Source organism: Phoxinus phoxinus, assembly GCF_949152265.1.
Source record: "Phoxinus phoxinus genome assembly, chromosome: 8".
Lineage (NCBI taxonomy): Eukaryota > Metazoa > Chordata > Actinopteri > Cypriniformes > Leuciscidae > Phoxinus > Phoxinus phoxinus.
In genome coordinates, this window is record NC_136883.1 from 18509421 (window position 1) to 18527931 (window position 18511).

General features: G+C 42.2%; 1 protein-coding gene and 1 long non-coding RNA gene across 5 annotated transcripts; both read left to right on the forward strand.

The window, feature by feature from the left end:
• Nucleotides 1-414: 414 nt before the first annotated feature.
• On the forward strand, nt 415-4067 carry LOC307002823. Its single transcript, XR_013798552.1, has 3 exons — nt 415-3006; nt 3119-3200; nt 3294-4067. It is a non-coding gene; the product is annotated as an uncharacterized lncRNA (long non-coding RNA).
• Nucleotides 4068-7431: 3364 nt separating this feature from the next.
• On the forward strand, nt 7432-16735 carry LOC307002740 (uncharacterized protein). Of its 4 annotated transcripts, XM_079620628.1 has the most exons (23): nt 7433-7479; nt 8318-8344; nt 9043-9208; nt 9361-10755; nt 10786-10803; nt 10893-11032; nt 11298-11502; nt 11591-11695; nt 11834-12027; nt 12136-12277; nt 12369-13121; nt 13226-13326; nt 13406-13525; nt 13610-13657; nt 13755-13838; nt 13922-13987; nt 14536-14624; nt 15144-15201; nt 15455-15505; nt 15584-15628; nt 15888-15952; nt 16048-16125; nt 16204-16735. In XM_079620628.1, exons 1-23 carry the CDS (start codon nt 7474-7476, stop codon nt 16661-16663), a joined length of 4416 nt encoding a protein of 1471 aa, XP_079476754.1. In that variant the 5' UTR covers nt 7433-7473; the 3' UTR covers nt 16664-16735. The 4 variants fall into 4 exon arrangements, 3 of the variants coding, with proteins under 3 accessions (XP_079476753.1, XP_079476754.1, XP_079476752.1); XM_079620626.1 differs by having other exon boundaries at nt 9361-10803; XM_079620627.1 differs by lacking the exon at nt 8318-8344 and having other exon boundaries at nt 7432-7479; nt 9361-10803.
• The last annotated feature ends 1776 nt before the right edge of the window (nt 16736-18511 follow it).

Below are 18511 nucleotides of genomic sequence, written 5' to 3' on the forward strand. Positions count from 1 at the left end.
ATTGACAACAGACCCGGAAGAGAATACAATGCTGAATAAAGTCGTAGTTTTTGTTATTTTTGGACAAAAATGTATTTTCGATGCTTCAAAAATTTCTAACTAACCCACTGATGTCACATGGACTACTTTGATGATGTCTTTATTACCTTTCTGGACATGGACAGTATACCGTGCATACATTTTCAATGAAGGGACAGAAAGCTCTCGGACTAAATTTAAAATATCTTAAACTGTGTTCCGAAGATGAACGGAGGTCTTACGGGCTTGGAACGACATGAGGGTGAGTCATTAATGACATTATTTTCATTTTTGGGTGAACTAATGTCACGGCCCGAGACGAGCCCCTTTGATATGTACCACCTCGAGGAGTTACCCAGCGACACCACAGACGGACAACAGGATGAGTAATAAAAGTCAATTTATTGAATTAAAATCCTTTTTGTTAAAACACGTAGTAGAAGAGTTCCAACTCCGCTCTCCTCTGTCCAGCAGAGGGTCGACTCGTTCGTTCCTCTTCGGCGGAACCAGTGAGTAGCCGTTTTGGGCGACAAATGCAGACAACGATAAGGGTCGAGCACACAACGGTGCGTCTTCAGACGGATCTTCGCCCAGTGGCTCCTCTTCAGAGCCGACAGCGGCAGACAATGGAACAACTGCGGTGAGGAACTCTTGGGTAGCGGCTTATCTCCAGGATAGACAGCGGCGGACAGTAGAACAACTGTGGTAAGGAACTCTCATGCAGTGGCTTATCTCCGAAGCAGGCAGCAGGTAGATGTATAGACTTCCATGCAGCAGAACAACTTCTCTCCAGAATAGACAGCAGCGGGCAATGGAACGGGCTGTGATGAGAGGCTTTCGCACAGCAGCTTCTCTGCGGAGCAGACAGCAGATAATAGAACAGAGAATGGCGGTAAGATCTACTCACAGCAACTTCTCTCTAGAATAGACAGCGGCGGACAATGGAACAGGCTGTGATAAGAGGCTTTCACGCAGCGGCTTCTCTGCGGAGCAGACAGCGGGTAATAGAGCAGAGAATGGCAGTAAGATCTACTCGCAACAGCTCCTCTCCAGAATAGACAGCGGCAGGCGATGGAACAGGCGGTGACGGGAGGCTTTCGCACAGCGGCTTCTCTGCGGAGCAGACAGCAGATAATAGAACAGAGAATGGCAGTAAGATCTACTCGCAACAGCTTCTCTCCAGAATAGACAGTGGCAGGCAATGGAACAGGCTGTGATGAGAGGCTTTCACGCAGTGGCTTCTTTGCGGAGCAGACAGAGGGTACTAGAGCAGAGAACCACAGTAGGGTCCACTCACCGCAGCTTCTCTCCAGAATAGACAGCGGCAGACAATGGAACAGGCTGTGATAAGAGGCTTTCACACAGCGGCTCCTCTGCGGAGCAGACAGCAGATAATAGGGCAGAGAATGGCAGTAGATTCTACTCACAGCAACTTCTCTCCAGAATAGACAGCGACAGACAATGGAACAGGCTGTAATAAGAGGCTTTCACAGAGCGGCTCCTCTGCGGAGCAGACAGCAGATAATAAGGTAGAGAATGGCAGTAGGATCTACTCACAGCAACTTCTCTCCTGAATAGGTGGCAGCAGGCAATGGGGCAGGCTGTGATGGGAGGCTTTCACACAGCGGCTTCTCTGCGGAGCGGACGGCAGATAATAGAGAAAAGAACGATAGTAGGGTCTACTCACAGCGGTTCCTCTCCAAGACGGGCAGCAACAGATGATGACAGACCGTGGTAAGAGATGTTCATACAGCGGCTCATCTCCAGAGCAAACAGCAGATAATAAGGCAGAGAATGGCAGTAGGATCTACTCACAGCAACTTCTCTCCTGAATAGATGGCAGCAGGCTGTGATGGGAGGCTTTCACACAGCGGCTTCTCTGCGGAGCGGACGGCAGATAATAGAGCAAAGAACGATAGTAGGGTCTACTCACAGCAGTTCCTCTCCAAGACGGGCAGCAACAGATGATGACAGACCGTGGTAAGAGATGTTCATACAGCGGCTCATCTCCAGAGCAAACAGCAGATAAGGGGACAATTGTGAGGAGGCTTTCACACAGCGGCTTCTCTCTAGATATCAGACAACAGACAATGAAACAAATAATGGCGATAGATTTACTCACAGCCACTTCTCTCCCGGGCAGACAGCAACAGACGAGGGCACAGGCTGTGGTAAGGGATTTTTCTCACAGCGGCTGCTCTTCAGAACAGACAGCAGATGATATAACAGACAATGGTAAGGGATCTTTTCACGGTTCTGCCCACTGGGCCAACGAGTGGAAGCAGAATTATACACCCACACTTGTGCATGCAGGAAATCACTTCAAAGAGTCACACGTGTTCACTTCACACTAAGCACTGCAGTCCACAACAAACACACAGTGAGTAAGGCCCCCACTCGCGATCCCAGCCGACGTCCTCTCACACTAATAGGTCTGAATATCCAACGCTGCAAATAGTGTGTACCGTATACACAATGTGGATGCTCAGCCACTCTCCAATCCTCGTCACTTTCACTTCATAGATCCTTTCCAGTCTCCCAGGACGCCAAGAATAAAGTTCCGCCTTTTCGCCGCGTTAATCTTTACCGCTCCATATCACCCCCTCTTCACGCCAGAATGCCCTTCTTATAATCCTCAATGTGGATGTGTGTCCCAATCACTGTTAATTTCCCTCCTCTCGCACAGCTGACGCTCGTCTCTTCATTTAGCGGCTCCGCCCGGACCCAAAACATTGGGGGACCGGTCCAGTGTCACACTATAACCGCTACCACCCGAAAACATTTCCCCGGATGATAGTTCCGTTGACCCGTCACCTTGTGACACTAACCCTTTAACACTTTAGATTACATTAATTAAAAATAATAATTAATTAAATAATTAATTAATAATCACTTTTTATCTTTATATTTATTATTAGATGATTTTTATCCATTTCTCACCAGTAATTTGCCGGTAGACGATGTGGCTGTTGAGTAAAACAGTGTCAAGTACATGAAAAAAGATTTTCTTGTACCACTTGGTAGACTTTCTGGTGCATTCATGAAAACCGATCATCATATCAGCTTTGTCAACTGCCCCCATCTTTTTGTTATAGTCCAGCACACAGACTGGCTTCATCCTTGGTTGCCCAGTGATGTGATCAAGCTTCCCTGTGGCTGCCATACCAGTTGGGTGGACTGTGGTAAGGACATGAACATCCCTCTTGTCATGCCATTTTACTGCCAACTGTGACCCATTCTCTTCGAATTCCACCTCACCTTTTTTCATCTTACAGGTGAACTTTGGCATCCCTTTCCTGTTTGCGCGCACAGTCCCACAAGCTCCAGTGCCAAGTGACAAGAGGTACTGGAAAAGTATGGGACTACTGTACCAGTTGTCCACATAAAGAACATGACATTTTCTTAGGTAAGGTGCTAGAAGTGTCATCACAAACGGACCCAGAAATCCCAAGTCCTGGGTAATGTTGGATGTCAGTGGTAGATCCAGTGTAAATGATCATGTCCTCCACATAACCAGTTAGCACATCGCACAAAACTAAAAACTTTACCCCAAATCTGTGCCGTTTAGATGGAATGAACTGACGAAATGCCAGCCTGCCGATCCTGTGAGAACAAATACCCAAAAAATGGGGTCAAGAGCATGGGGTCTGTGCTCCAGTAATCACGAAGTGATGTTTTTTTTTATCACCCCCATTAAGAGAACTGACACTAAAAATGTGTACATTTCAGGGATATTTGTTGGAACCCATTTAACCAGCTTTCCTTTAATTTCCCTTTCTTGCAAGTCAGAGGCATAGCGGTTTGTTTCCTCCACAATTTCTCCCATGACATCTTCTGTGAGGAACATTTTAAAACAATTGACCTCACTGGGTGATTCTGGTGGATTTTGCACACCACAGAGCTGGTTGTCAAAATTGCCTGGGCCAGGAGGATTAAAAAGGTTGGTTGCCTGCCATAACAATGAGTTTACCTCTTCTGCCTCATTTGGGACTGGTGTCGTCTCTTCATCTACAATGTTGTCAAGAGCTTCAAGGTTTGGGGGAAGATCTTCATCGCTGTCACTCTCTGCCTCGCTATCAAAAATCTCCTCATCAGAAGTAAAAAAAATGTCCTTAATTTCCTCACTTGTCAGTTGTCTTTTATATAAATTTTCTGTCATTTTCTCTGAAGTTGGTGAGCTTGATTAAATGAGAACAAAGGCGAGTGTGAGGTAACGGTGACGTCAGCTCTACATCATCAGCGGGAAAAAAAGACTTGCAATGCATGACAGTTAAAATATTTTTTATTTTTTTATACTAAATATTTACAAACTTGTAGTTATTAACAACGTTAAATATGTGTAAGGGAACTCCTAATGTGATTTTAATACTTAGAGAGAGAAAAATATCATGTTAGTTGATCGTAAGATATCACGGGCTATGGGCGCCGCCATTATTTGTTTACAACACTGATGGAGAGTTGGACTCGGAGCCTGCTGGATCAGCCCGGTCTCACCCCAAAATGTCATATACTGACGGGTCTTGACCATACGTCAACATACGACGAAAAGGGTACCCCTATAACGTCAATATGAGACGCAGACATAAGCGCACCAGCAGCGCCTCCTAGCGGTACCCTAACGCATACCTAAACCCAACCATACCCGAATCGTCACACATGGACGTTAAAGGGTACCCTTTTCGTCGTATGTTGCCGTATGGTCAAGACCCGTCAGTATGTGACGTTTTGGGGTGAGACTGTGTTAGCTGGATTTACAACATGCAAGATCATCCATGTCTCCCGAAATATATGACCGTAACCCCCGCTTCACTGCATCTCACGCGACGCTCCTGCTTGACGCTCATGCACTGCTCCTGCTCCTGGTGTGAATCCACTCATTGATTAACATGCACGCACGCCGGAAAAAATATGCGCTGCTCACGACGCGCTGACGCTTGCAGTGTGAAACGGCCGTTTTATCTACAAGGTATGTTCGACTCGAATAAATATTAATATTACATCATGTGTAAAAGGTTATTTTGCTGTTATAAATATTAGTGCGCAATAATAAACTATATATTTGTTATTGTGTAATGTAATTTAAAGTGAATGAAACCTAAAATAAACATTAAAGGGTGTTTCATGTATTCAGAGTTGTTTACAGTGTTAAAGAGATGGATTCTCATGCTAATAATGGCCAAAGTTTGAAAAGTTATTTTGAACGAATAACAGAGAATTTCTGTGCTGAAAATCATACTTCCGGGTTGCAACACGTTTCGGCTGGTTTTTTCTATCGTAGATCTAATGACGTAGACCAGAGTGGAACTCCTTATATGAGCATTGCTGTCGGAAAAGCGCGTTCACGCACACGTCGACCAGAGGAGAGAAAGACCGCGCTCATCGACGCGCTACTACCGGAAATCATCATCAGCAGCGCTAAATAGGAATGGTTTATGTCAAGAATGTCTCCAAAAAAGTGTGTTTTGGGATGTGAGGGAAAGTTCACCTTGTTCAGCTTCCCAAAGAACCCAGTGTTACTGGAACAGTAGATGCAGTTTGTATTTCCAGGACAGCAAAGGAGTGTGGCAAGTGCGGTTTTGTGTTCTGGTCATTTCAGTGACGAATGTTTTATTAACAAGGCCCAGGTCGTCGCTGGATTTGCAAACCGGTTGCAATTAAAACCACGATCGATAATAAGCAAACCTTCCCGCGCGCTCCCGCTTGACTCTATAGCTCCGCCCATGCCCAGAATCAAGGACCTCGGCTTTTTCATGATAGACTCGGAAAGCTGTATTTTTATTTTATAAATATGATGAAACTAAAGACTTTTTGGAGATATGAAGGACGCACTATTACTCTAGAGGTACTCAAGATTAACATGAGATTGACTGAAACTAAGTATTTTACCCCCCCTTTAAAATACACTGAACAGTTGTGATAATGATGAGAACTGTGCACGTCCGTCTGTGGCTCAGTGCCAGTCAAAGCGTGAAAGCAGTAAAAGCAAAAGTTTGACATTTTGAATTTAGCAGTTGATCACGTGATTCACTGAACGTTCTAATCACACCGGTGTGATCGTACGCTCCAGGGACCAGCCAAGACTGATCACACCGGTGTGATCGTACGTGTCAAAGGGTTAATGGCTCTTGGAGCCCCTGTCCCAGCCGTTGATTAGTCAGGCTGATTGGATTGGTATCAATGCTCACTGTTATGCTGATGAGATCAGGAAATCTCTGTAAAAGAGCTGACTCATATAGGCTACGTCATTTGCATGCTTTGTTCAGTCTCCTCCTTTAGGGAAAATCCCTCCCCCTTGGAATGATATAAACTACAATGTATACTGTTTTAGGCCCCGTTTACACGTACATGGTTATTTTGAAAAACGGAGACATTTCCCTTCGGTTGTGCCCCTCGTTTACACGCAAACGGAGAATTCTCCTCTGAAAACGATTCTTTGTAAAAACTCCGGCCAGAGTGGAGATTTTGGAAAACTCTGTTTGCACGTTTGCATGTAAACTGAGAAAAACTGAGTTTTAGGCCGTCGACGTCACAGTATGCGACAGAACTTGGACTGCGTCAAAAGTGCGACCTATATTTTCGGGATTCTGATTGGCTAACGTGGGCTTGAGCTTCTCGTTAAACTGCCACCTATAGGTTTGGCATGCTCTTGACGGCATATACACGGGTTTGTGTAAATGAACACTTTTCTGAAAACTGAGAGGATGAAATGTCCGTTTATGAAAATAACTGGCCACGTGTAAACGTAGCCTTAGTTAGATTTTGTTGGACGAACTGCAGCAACGCTCAATAAAGAATAACTTCTGCTTGAACGTGATCCCAACGTCTCCTGGTCTTTGCTTAGAAGAAGGAAAAGTTTCCAACAATATAACCATTTAACATATACGCACCAATTATTACGAGGAAGATAAAGAATAAAATAGGGCTGATGTTGATTCACAGATTTATATGCCAAATTTGTACATGTAATCTGTTTCATAGATTGAGAGAAATCATTCTCCTCTGTTTCAGTCACTGGAGACTGAAAAGATAAAACAAGAGTGAAGAGAGGTGGCCAAAGGATTCGAGGAATTGTGGCAATTTCCACATTGTCTTTGGGCAATAGATGGGAAACATATCACATCTTGCTGATCGCAATTGCCGATTCGCAGTACAAATTTTTGTTTCTGTTGGTAAGGAGAAACCTGAAAGAGAGGCTGATGTTGAGCTGCACGGTCCACAAAGTGGGAATATGTACACTGAGTAGGAGAGGAGGGTCCAGCTGCGGCTTGGGCGTTCCCGTAATGACACAAGAATGCCCTTTGGGCGTTCCTGGTAGCGTTTCATCGACCAATCGGGAAGCGTTTCGCAAGGCACACTGGGTATGATGTCATTTCCCCTTCCATATTTGCAATTTTACCTCGTAAGTTTCGCCGGAGAAGAAGTAACGTTTGTCAAGCGGTCATGCGATGAGAGATTATGTCAGTAAGTAGGCTATTGTTTATTTCTACAACATTGACTGGGAAGTATTCTCTTTTATATCACTGATATAGCTGTCGTGTCTTCTTAATCTTGTATGGTAACGTTATGTATCCGAATCCGATATTAATAATCGCGGCAAGCATGGTTCGGTAGCCGCTAATGTCATGCTATCTCATTTTAGCCATAGCTACTAGCCAGAAGAAAGCAATGTATAAGAATGTTTGTTGCTAGAAGCTAGAGTTTGTAGCGAAGACTAAGTTAACATAACGTTACATTGTTAAGTTGGATGTTAACGTGTTAGCTAGATGGTAAGAGGTAAGAAGTAACTGTTAGCGGCCAAGCTGCTTCGATATGGATACAGATAACTTTGGTGGGCGCGTTGCCTCGTTTTGGTGGTAACTTAGTAAATTTGTCTAAAATAGTCTTCTACAGAATTTGGTTTGACGTTGGAAGTTTGACATTTGTCAGAGATTCAGCTCCGAAACACTTAAATACATCAGTACGATTTGGCATAAGAATGAAAAACAGGTTGTGTTCGAACTGTTTTAAAATGTAGACGATAACACAGTGTTTGTTTTAATCGCCTTAACTGTATCGCAACCTATACATTTTGTAATGTAAAACAGCAGATAGGGATCGTCTACAAAGTAAAAAACGAAAAGGAAAAATCTCAATCTCACCCGACTAAACACCATTCATTTTCGATCCCAAAATTCAAATGGTGTTATATTGTTAAAATAATTAAATAACTGCTTTGTTTAACTGTCAAAAGTGATGCAAAAACAATGCTGATTCAGATGTGCAAATACATTTGTGTAAAAACTTTTTTTTCTGAATATAGAGTTGCATGGACCTAAAAGATTTTCACGTAGGTATTTTTCTCATTTGTAATCAACCTGATAATAAATGTATTTAAAAATCATAGTTTTTCATCTCAACTTCAAAGGGTGTGTGTTACTGGATTCTAGAATATATTTGATCTGGATATTGGTTTTAGTAACAGAATATATATATATATATATATATATATATATATATATATATATATATTCAGATGCAAAAGCCTTTAAGTGCCATCAGAATTTATTTTCTAAGAATTATCATTTTTATCAAGCTTGTATATAAGTTAGTAATTTCCCTTAAATGACAATTAATAATTGTCATTGCCATTTAAGTGAAATTTTATTTTATTACATTTATTTCAATATATGAAATGTATTATCAGGTTTGAATTTAATATTGTTAACGTGTTCGCAAAGAGGCATGATGTAGCGTCCACGCTGATTCTTTATGGTGACAGATAACATTGGTGGGCACATTGCTTTGTTTTGGGAGAATTTTGGTGGAGGTAGGTAACTTTATGTAACAGTCTTTTACAGGTACAGAATTTATAAACACACATTGTTTACTAACTTCGTTTTTCACGTAGTTAGTTTTTTAACAGAGTTTTAGCTTTCTCACCTGAAGATTCCTTGGATTCAACGCAGCAGGTAGTAGCTAGTGCTAGGAGGGGGAGAAAAGTAAGTTGAGCTTGGTTAATGTGCTCCATATATCTCTTATCTATAGCTACATCTGTCAATTTTGCCGAGCGGTCACAAGCCCCAGCCCACAAGATGTTTTGAGCAAGGATGCCAATTTCTCCACTGCCCCTTTTGCCCACTTTATAAGGGTGACTACTCAAAAGTGGAAACACATTTACAGTCCCATCTGAAAACAGTGGTACAGCATGGAGGTATGTTTAAGGATTCTTTGGCTGATTCATTGGTTTAGATTAATAACCTTTGTGTTGATATGAATAAGTTGAGGACACTAGCCGTGGTCAAGAAAGGCACTTGTGTTTGGACCAGTTATTAAAGCCTGCTTTGTTTTTTACCTTCCTTTCAGAGGTTGTGATGTATACCTGCAAATGGGGCTGCAGAAAGGAGTCCCACTACCACTGCTGTGCTTGTATTCTAATGTTTCAAAGAAAAAAACAACTGCTTAGACACCTCAGCACATGCCACCGTCAGCCAGCAGAAGGCCAACCCCACCCTCAGCCAGCAGAAGGCCAACCCCACCCTCAGCCAGCAGAAGGCCAACCCCACCCTCAGCCAGCAGAAGGCCAACCCCACCCTCAGCCAGCAGAAGGCCAACCCCACCCTCAGCCAGCAGAAGGCCCACTGCACTCTTTTTCACCTCAAGCCTTAGAAGGCCCACTGCACTCTTTTTCACCTCAAGCCTTAGAAGGCCCACTAAACCCTATGGAGGCCATGGTAGAAGCCCGGCTACACCCTGTGGAGGCTATGGTAGAGCTTCATCAACCAAAAAAAACTGTTGGCTTACGTTCGAGGGTCAGAAAGGTTAAGTGCACAAAGTGTGAATTAGTGCTAAATAAAAAAATTTTAAAGCAGCATATGAGACGACGCCACTCAACTGTCAAGGAGGACATTACAGCCGACCGTCATCTGGCATGTCAGCCAATAGAGATTGAAAGGGGAATATTTGCTGTTGTAAAGTCCTTCAGCAGCAATAGCGCACCCATCCATGTACAGAAGCGGACATCGGGGCCAAGCCATCAAATTCGTTGTGAGCAGGATGCCTGTGTGCGCAACACTGAGGTGATGCATAGGAGTGGGTTTATATCCTTTGATTGTGCCCATGTGCAGTCCCTGCAATACTGCCCACCACCCCTCAGCCCTCAGATTGAACTAAGGGAGGATCTTCTGAGGGACATTGTCAGTAGCAGGTGGTTCAGCGAGGAGCGGAAGAGGGCATGTCTTCTGAAAAAAACGGCGGCAAACGCTGAAGGGATCCCCTTCAGTGTTGATGTTGAGGTGGGAAGCTCTTCCTCAAGAAGATATGTTTCCATTTATGAGGCAAATCTGTCTTACTATAACAAGTTTGGCAGAGTGATGGTCATGTTTGACACAGCAAATAACACGTGGCATTGCCATTGTGTTAAAGCCAAACAGGCCTGTGTCCACAAGGCCATTGCAAAATGGCACTTTTTCCAGACAAGAAAGGAGCTCTTCACGGGAGATGAGAGCGAGGATACTCAAGATAGTCAGGGCTCTGAAGACAAGGTGGAAACTGTCACCTCAAGTGATTTTCAGTATCCCCCTCGAGATCAGGATTTGGGGAGAATTGTTAGGTACATTCACAACAAGAAAAGGCTTCCTGCAGACTTGCCAGCAAAGGTGTATGGGTTGACAAGTGAGACAGAAGTGCCTAAACATCTGATGCCCAAAGAGTGTGTTTGTCCTGAGTGTCCTGGTGATCTTCCCCTTGGTGAACCCCTGATCATCAGCAAATCAGCAAAAATCATTACTGTCAAGGGAGTCATCGAGGGTCTGTATCATGTTTAAACTAAAATTGACATTTATTCTTCCTTTTCCAAGTTGTATATACCACTAAATGCTACAATGATCTCATTTCAGGTGTGACAACTTATGGGAAAAAATGCAGTAGATGTGGAATGATGGTGCGATACCAGGAATGGGAGGATGGCTTACATAACTTTAATGACAAAGTCATTCTAACCCTCCATTTTTGCCTGTATCTTCGGAACTGCCTCCAGGTCAAATGTTCAAAAATTCAATACGTGTGATTTTTGTGATTTATGAATATGATGTGACCATACTGTATGTTAAATGCGTAAATCTCATATTCCATATCTTTATGCACAGTAGGCCATTAATTAAGTAATTAGAACTAAGGTGCAGGATGAGACTTCTTAGCTGACAGTCATGACATTAGGCCATTAAATACATAATTGGAACTTTCCCAGTTGCACACTTTTATGGAAGTACATTTTCTAATTTATTATTGATGTTTTATTCCAGACTCACACAGCTCTGGGTCGGGCCATCGAGACATGGGAGCTGACGTCGCGACAGCAGTACCCAAACAAAAATAGCCTAATACATGGATACCTACATTTTGAAGCATTGACAGACCATGATTATAACTTCTCCTGTGTCCGCTGTGGACATCACCCTCCTGTGGTGGTCATGGATCTCCACAAGAGCTGTATCTTCAGCTTGGCAGGTACAATACAGGTTTTATTTGTATGGTGAACCCCTCCACCCCTCCAGGTGGTCTAACTACAGTATATTGATATTTCTTTTTATTTTAGTCAGTGAACTAGAGGATCCACCAGATGGATTTGATGGGGAGGTGGACATTGATGAGTTCTGGGACTCTCTATGTTTAGAGAGGATTGCACGTGGTTTTGTTCCAAGTAAGTGACTTTTTAAATATAATGTTTCCCAGAGATATATAATTCCTTTGTTACCTTTTTTCCCCTTGTCTTTCTCACTCCACTTTAAGAATTACAAAGTTAATTTCTAGCCATCAATGCAGACTGTTTTTCTTTCAGGTGATAAACAAAATCCTTTTGCCGTTAAACCTACGTACCACCACTGGGCCCCGTGGATTGGACCTCACACCCGCAAATCCAACAAGGTGCTCAATACGGAGCATGAAAAGGTCCACACAACAAGGCACCCAAAAGAACAGACAGAGACTGACATAACAAAGGACAGGCTATTGATTGAAGTATCCAATTTGAAGGTAAACATGTCTATGTGTTTTTTGTTGTTGTTGTTTATTCTATATAATCAATATAGCTAGTATAAATGTGTTTACAGTGTACACCTTTATTTTGGTAATCTATTACAGGTCCATGCCATCCGAAAGCTCTGCAGGGAGTGCGGAATTGATTCCCAAGGTTCCAAAATGGAATTAGTTCTAAGGCTGAGAGAAGAAATGAAAACCCGAAGCAAATTTGATAAAGTTTTTCAAAAGGTTTGGGGAGCATCTGGTAAGTAAAAAAAATGTCCCAACAATGTCTTTTCTCATTGGGCTACTGCTGGTAATTTAGTTTGACTTCCTTGAACACTTGTTCTCCTCAGGTGGCTGGGCTGTTGTTATGTGCCCCTGTGGGCAGGTTGTCTCGCTGAAATTTAACATTAGGGCAGAAAGTCCAAGGGACTTCACTGATTTATTGTTATCTTGGAAACACATGCCCAACATATGCATATATGATTTTGCAAGAGGTCTGGCAGTGCATGCTAACCTTAGAGAGCCCGAGACGATGCCTTTCAGCCCTCATGAGGGTAGGCTGTTGGACCCCAGCCATGAAAACTTGCAGTACGCATCTAATGGTGGTATGGTCAATTTACCATGGCTTAACACTAAGAAAACTGTGCCGGACCCGGGTGGCCATCCATTGACTGGGTCAGCAGACCACTATTGTCTCTACGACAGATTCCATGAGGGAAACACTAAAGACCCGAAAGATATCCTCCGGAGGATAAAGATGGTACCTGAACTGGCAGGGAGAATTAACAGCCAGGTTGCAGAACAACTCTTCTCAACCATGAAAAAAAACAATTATTACATGAACATGCTCTCGCCATCTGCTCATGTTTTCATGATGCGTAATGTTATTCACAATTACAATCAGCGGAAGAACAAGAAGATCAAGGAGGAATTAAAGAAGCTTGTGACTCCTGAAATTCAGCTGTGTCTCAATGAGCATGGTCAGGCAGAATTCTGTGCCTCTCAGCCAACAGGACTTAGCCCCGACCCAGTTGTTGCCGCCTCCTCTCAGCCAGCAGAAACGGGGTTCAGCTCAGACCCAGATCTTTCACCACCCTCTAAACGTAAGGAAATCTTCTATATTTTATGCATTGTATTAGTGATTGTGTATATTTATTCAATAACACATTTCCTCTCATTTTTGTCTCATCTCTTTATTTTGAATTAGGTTCAAGGTTACAGTCGCTCTCCTCAGCTGTTGACCGTACTAATCCCAACTTTACAGTTGCTGATTGGAAACAAGAACCAAACGCAAGACTCTGTGAATTAGTAAGTTTGAGATTAGTTTTTGTGAATTAGACATTTTAAATATACATCCATTCATAATGTTCTGTATATTTCCCCATAGATGGACTATGTGCTGGATAGTAAGGGTGACCCTAAGGAGGAAATTGTTCAAGCCAACAACTCGATCCTCACAAGGTCTGACTTTTGGACTCTGGGCCTAGAGCGAGATGTTGAAGCAACGGTAAATCTGATCCAAGTGTTTAACTGTATTTCCTATGGTGTGAGATGATTAATTGTCTTACTAATTAATCATTGTTTTTTTTAGATTGCAAATTGTTGTTTCAACATTATCGTCAAGACTGCAATTGCACATGTAAGTTACATTTAACATAATCTGTGCATTCAAGTTTCCTGACTGTATACTTTTGTTGCCTACACAAAGTGTGTTATGCGTCTGTTTTCAAATAAAGGGCATTGCAACCGTGACTGTGGATGCCTATGTGGTGGTCACCTGGCTTCCTCCATATGAGGCTTCTCCCATTGCTAAAATGATTGTGAGTAGTAATGTAACAGAACTTGTACCTCAGCTTTAACCTCACGTTCAAGTTCCTCTTTGAACTCTTTTTATTTTCCTCAGTGTGACTTTGCATCCAAAGACGTGGTGCTTCTCCCTGCCTGGCAGCCTGGGCACTGGACATTGTGTGTGAGTAAACTCACTTTGAAGTGGCTTTTTTATCTGAAATACTGTGCTGTTATTATTGAATCATCATTCATGCTTTGTCGGTACATTTCATGCAGTACATAACAACATTTTTGATATGCATAACGATTTCAGGTCTAAGAATCTAACCCAACCTTTTCTGGATCAATTCCAACTTCTCTATGCCCCCTATTTTGGATTGTGTGTTGAAGACTCTTACCATACACTCCCACCTCCCAATGAAATTAATGTTTTTGGCCATGCTGAACATAAATTTGAATGATATTTTGTTTCAGCCTCAAAGAATGGATGAATGAGAGCAATCACTTGTAAAGCACTTTGTATAAAATTATATTCATTTAATATATATATATATATATATATATATATATATATATATACACATGCATACATGCATGCATACACATATACATATACGGTACATACATATATGTAAATGCACTATTTACTATAACTGTTTTGTTTGACGTAAGATTTGGGTCTTTAACCAACCCTTATCTTGCCATTCCATGAAATAAAACTCTTAACAGGTTCTCAAACCAAGACAGAGGATTATGCAGTATTTTGATTCAAGACACCCTAGTGGCTTTGGAGATGGCCGCTACCTAGAAATCTTCAGGTTTTTCATAGAAAGCTGAATACTGGTTCCCTATGTTCATATCTAACTCTGGGTCTTGCAGCAGTAACTATATTTTTCTATTCAAAGCAATTTCCATGTTTACACCCCAAAGTAGTTCTTCATTGGTTCACTAGAAACCTCATCTGCATCTTTATTTTAATAGTTTTTTTATTTAGACCACCCAAATACTGCTTTGAGAACCCAAAAACTTAGATATGATCATGTTTTTTGGAAGTATGGTAGTTCTGTTTTGGACTATACTTCCTTTTTGTTTAGTTCTGCATTTATGGTTTTGGTTCATATGTTCCATACGTTCTAAGTCCCTACTAGGAATTGCTGCTACTCCCAGGTCACTTTTTAGCATGGGAAGGTGTAGTTCAACCCCATTTTTAAACCATGCTCTTAGGGCTCAAGGTGGGTATGTGTAGTCATGGTAGAGATTCAGCAATTCCTAAAGGGGTTCAATGTTAAATTTGAAAGTCATGAATTGCAATTAACTCGTCTTCCAAACCTTTTCAGTAACCTGGCTCATGCGGTGTCCAATGGACCATGGAAGTCATTTTACTTGGCTGATGAGGTAAAATGTGTGGCTGGAGCACGATTCATTGCATTTAGTAAAGTAGCGTACATAGGCAGGTGTCTTGATTTTTATTTATTATGATTTTATAAAGTGACGCTGATGGACCCTAGTTGCTGCTAAATGCAAGTTCAAAGCACATTGTGTTGCACTTTTTGTATGATTTAAGGCTACAAAATGAGTGTGGATATCAGTAGGCATCATATAATAAGAATCATTGATAATAAATCACACACCCCTTTTACCACCACAGGGCGCATCTCCCCAGCATCAGAGCAACAGCTGTGGTGTGTTTATGCTGATGGTGAGATGCAATAATTTCAGAAGTGATAACTGATTACTAGTTTGCAGAACAACTAACACATTTGTATGTTTATTTCAGTATGCAATGTATTCTACCCTCCAAAAGCCATATGATTTCAGTGAGGTGAGTTCGTTCAAATCTCAATCAGATTTGTAGTGTGAAATATAAGGCTTTTAATCATTTTGTCCTATCTGGAGGCTACAGTTAACATGCACCAATAGGCCTTACACTTAACTTTGTCTGTAGGTACTGTACTTGCTGAAGGAGATGGCAACATCTGTAAAAATGTACACTGCCATAGATCCCATCAATGAGTAAATAGTACTGTAACATGGATTTGTATCAGGCTATGAAGACATTTAAAGCATAACTTTATTTTCAGGTGGACATGCTCTCTATCAGGAGGTGGTGGTGTGGGCAGCTGCTGGAGACCTTTACATTAGAAAGGTGTTACATACTGCGTCCATATTTTGCCATTTAATTATATTTGGTGCTCATGAAGATGGAAGCCAATATACTGATATCTCTCTCTCTCGCTCTAGCCCTGCAGGACTAGCTGGCAGACCCATCTCACCCTCTCCCCATCTCAGCCACACCTTACAATCTCCAAGCAGTGAAAGGTATTATATACTGTGTTCATATATTGCTATTTACTTATATTGGTAGCCAATATACTGATCTCTCTTTTCTTTCTCTAGCCCTGCAGGACTAGCTGACACACCCATCTCACCTTCTCCATCTCCCCATCTCAGCCACACCTTCCAATCTCGAAGCTGTCCATCAGGCACACCCATTACAACAGAGGACAGTCCATTCTTACCACCTGTAGTCCTTCAGCGTATTATTGAAGAGACACTGAGTATGGACATGGCTATGCTTGGCGTGTTCAACAGAGTTTCGAAAACTTTCCAGGAACTCGCAAAGCCATTCCACCCCTCCGTTTATATTAATGATAGTTTGGCAAGGGACCTCAAACTTAAGAAAGACAGTCTGATGCATATAACTGTTAGAAAAATTTATAAGACTGCAGGCCGTGGCAGCGGCCTTGCACTACGCCTCAAAGGCTTTTCCAAAAGAAGGAATTGGCCGAGCGCACGTCTGGGGCTGAGGCACATGGCTTATGGCAGGTATCTGATTGAAGATGTCTGCCTACCATAGTGTTGTTCTCTGAGTCTGTGTGGTTAGAACAACGTCAACACTTTTTACTCATTTATTTTATTTGTGACATGTTTTATTTTGTAATCCCTTTCATTTTTGCATGCCAATAAATCTGTTTGTTTTATACTGTATGTACTACAATGTTCAAAAGTAAATTGTTCAAGAGAAATTACTGTATTTTGTGTCTTTATTGAAAACATCAAAAGTGCCAGTTGGAAAAGTAAGTGAATCCTTGGGGTCAAATAGCCTACTGTTTGAGCCTTCATTAAGTGCATCTGCTAACTGGACTGCAACAGCACAATGTCCCAAGTGTTAATTTAATCTATTCATTACTCAATTCAGACATTAAGACGACTGTATTGTTTTCGGACTGGATCTCAAAGGGTTCCTTTATTTGAAGCAACAAACTTATATCTAGGGCAGGGCCATAGAGAGATCTGTGTCCTCAACTCGTAGAATATAATGAACGTACTGCACAACCACAACATTCTCATTATATTTAGCTACCATGGAGCCTCCCTAAAATTGTGTTGTAATATCAGTAAATTAAACTTAATCAAGCCGCTCGAAAGCTGGCTTAGTCATCTAGTTCGATGCTAGCTGACGTCTTCCTATGCTTAAAGATAGGACTGAGATAACTTGTCCTACACGTAAATGTAATTTTATTAAGATGTAATTGGACTAACGTTAACGTTCTGTAGATGGCTTAGCTTGCTAACGTTAGTTTTATGCTAACCGTAACGTTACAGACTTCTTTTTGAGAAAAATTAACTAGCGAATGTTGTTATATTAACCCGGATGTTGACAGTTAGCAGTTCTGCAAAAGAGGCGAAGAAGAGGAGGCCGGATGTTGACAGTCAGCAAGAAAGGCGAAGAATAAGAACGGGGCGTTTCAGTCTGCGAAAACGGGAACCCCCACCAGCACGAGAACACCCATTTGTGGCCGCAGTCGGATGATATTGGAGTAGGAAGGCCAGGGGGATAAGGTATTTGCTCACACTGTGCAGACATGAATCTCTCTTGTGACTGTCTGTCGATCGATTGCTCCTGTCTGTCTCGCTGTGACTCTGCTGCTGCTGTGAGTTTGTTTGCTATGCCTAAGCCTCGTGTTAGCTTCGTATTTCTTTCTGTTTTGAACCATCATTTATTATAATTTCTAGTTGTTTATACTACTAAATACAGCTTACCCAACATCTCAGATTAACCTGACATTGCTAGCTTCCGTTATTGTCAGCACAACACGCTAACTCGCTAGGCTTTTAACGCACCACCCGTGCGCTCAGTTATTTATTTTTCTCTCGCGCGCCCGCGCCTTTGAGTTCATAAAAGCCCAGGTGAGTAAGAATCAGTCAACAAACACGGTGAGTAATGTCTTGTCCTGTTATTGTCACCTGCACTTCATGTCACATGTTTACCATAGCCTTCTCTGTCGGCAATATAGGATTTATATGTGATAAATGCAAGGAGACAGTCAGGCTGACGGAGAAGATTTCAGAACTAGAGACACGCATCCAAACTTTAATCGAGAATAGTAAGAAGAGTGCTAGAGCTTTAGATACTATTTTGGATGCGCCTAGCCTAGTGAACTCTTTACATGAGTCGGTTCCGGCTGAAGTAGAGCCCGTGCAGCAGGGCAGATGGTTGACAGTGAGAGATCGCTCTAGTCGCGGATCAAAAAAACACTATTCCGTTCCAATAACAAATCGATTTGCCCCGCTCAGTGAAACACCCACTGAGAAATATTCTGATTGTGCCCTGGTAATTGGTGATTCAATCACACGGAACGTGAAAATAGAGACACCAGCCACCATAGTCACATGTTTGTCGGGAGCCAGAGCGCCTGACATC

What these genes read in the sequence shown, in the direction of transcription:
- LOC307002740 (XM_079620626.1), top strand. An exon ending in ACGCAAGACTCTGTGAATTA is followed by an intron (nt 13,327 to 13,405) that starts GTAAGTTTGAGA and finishes ATTTCCCCATAG; the next exon opens with ATGGACTATGTGCTGGATAG. An exon ending in CGCTACCTAGAAATCTTCAG is followed by an intron (nt 14,625 to 15,143) that starts GTTTTTCATAGA and finishes AAACCTTTTCAG; the next exon opens with TAACCTGGCTCATGCGGTGT.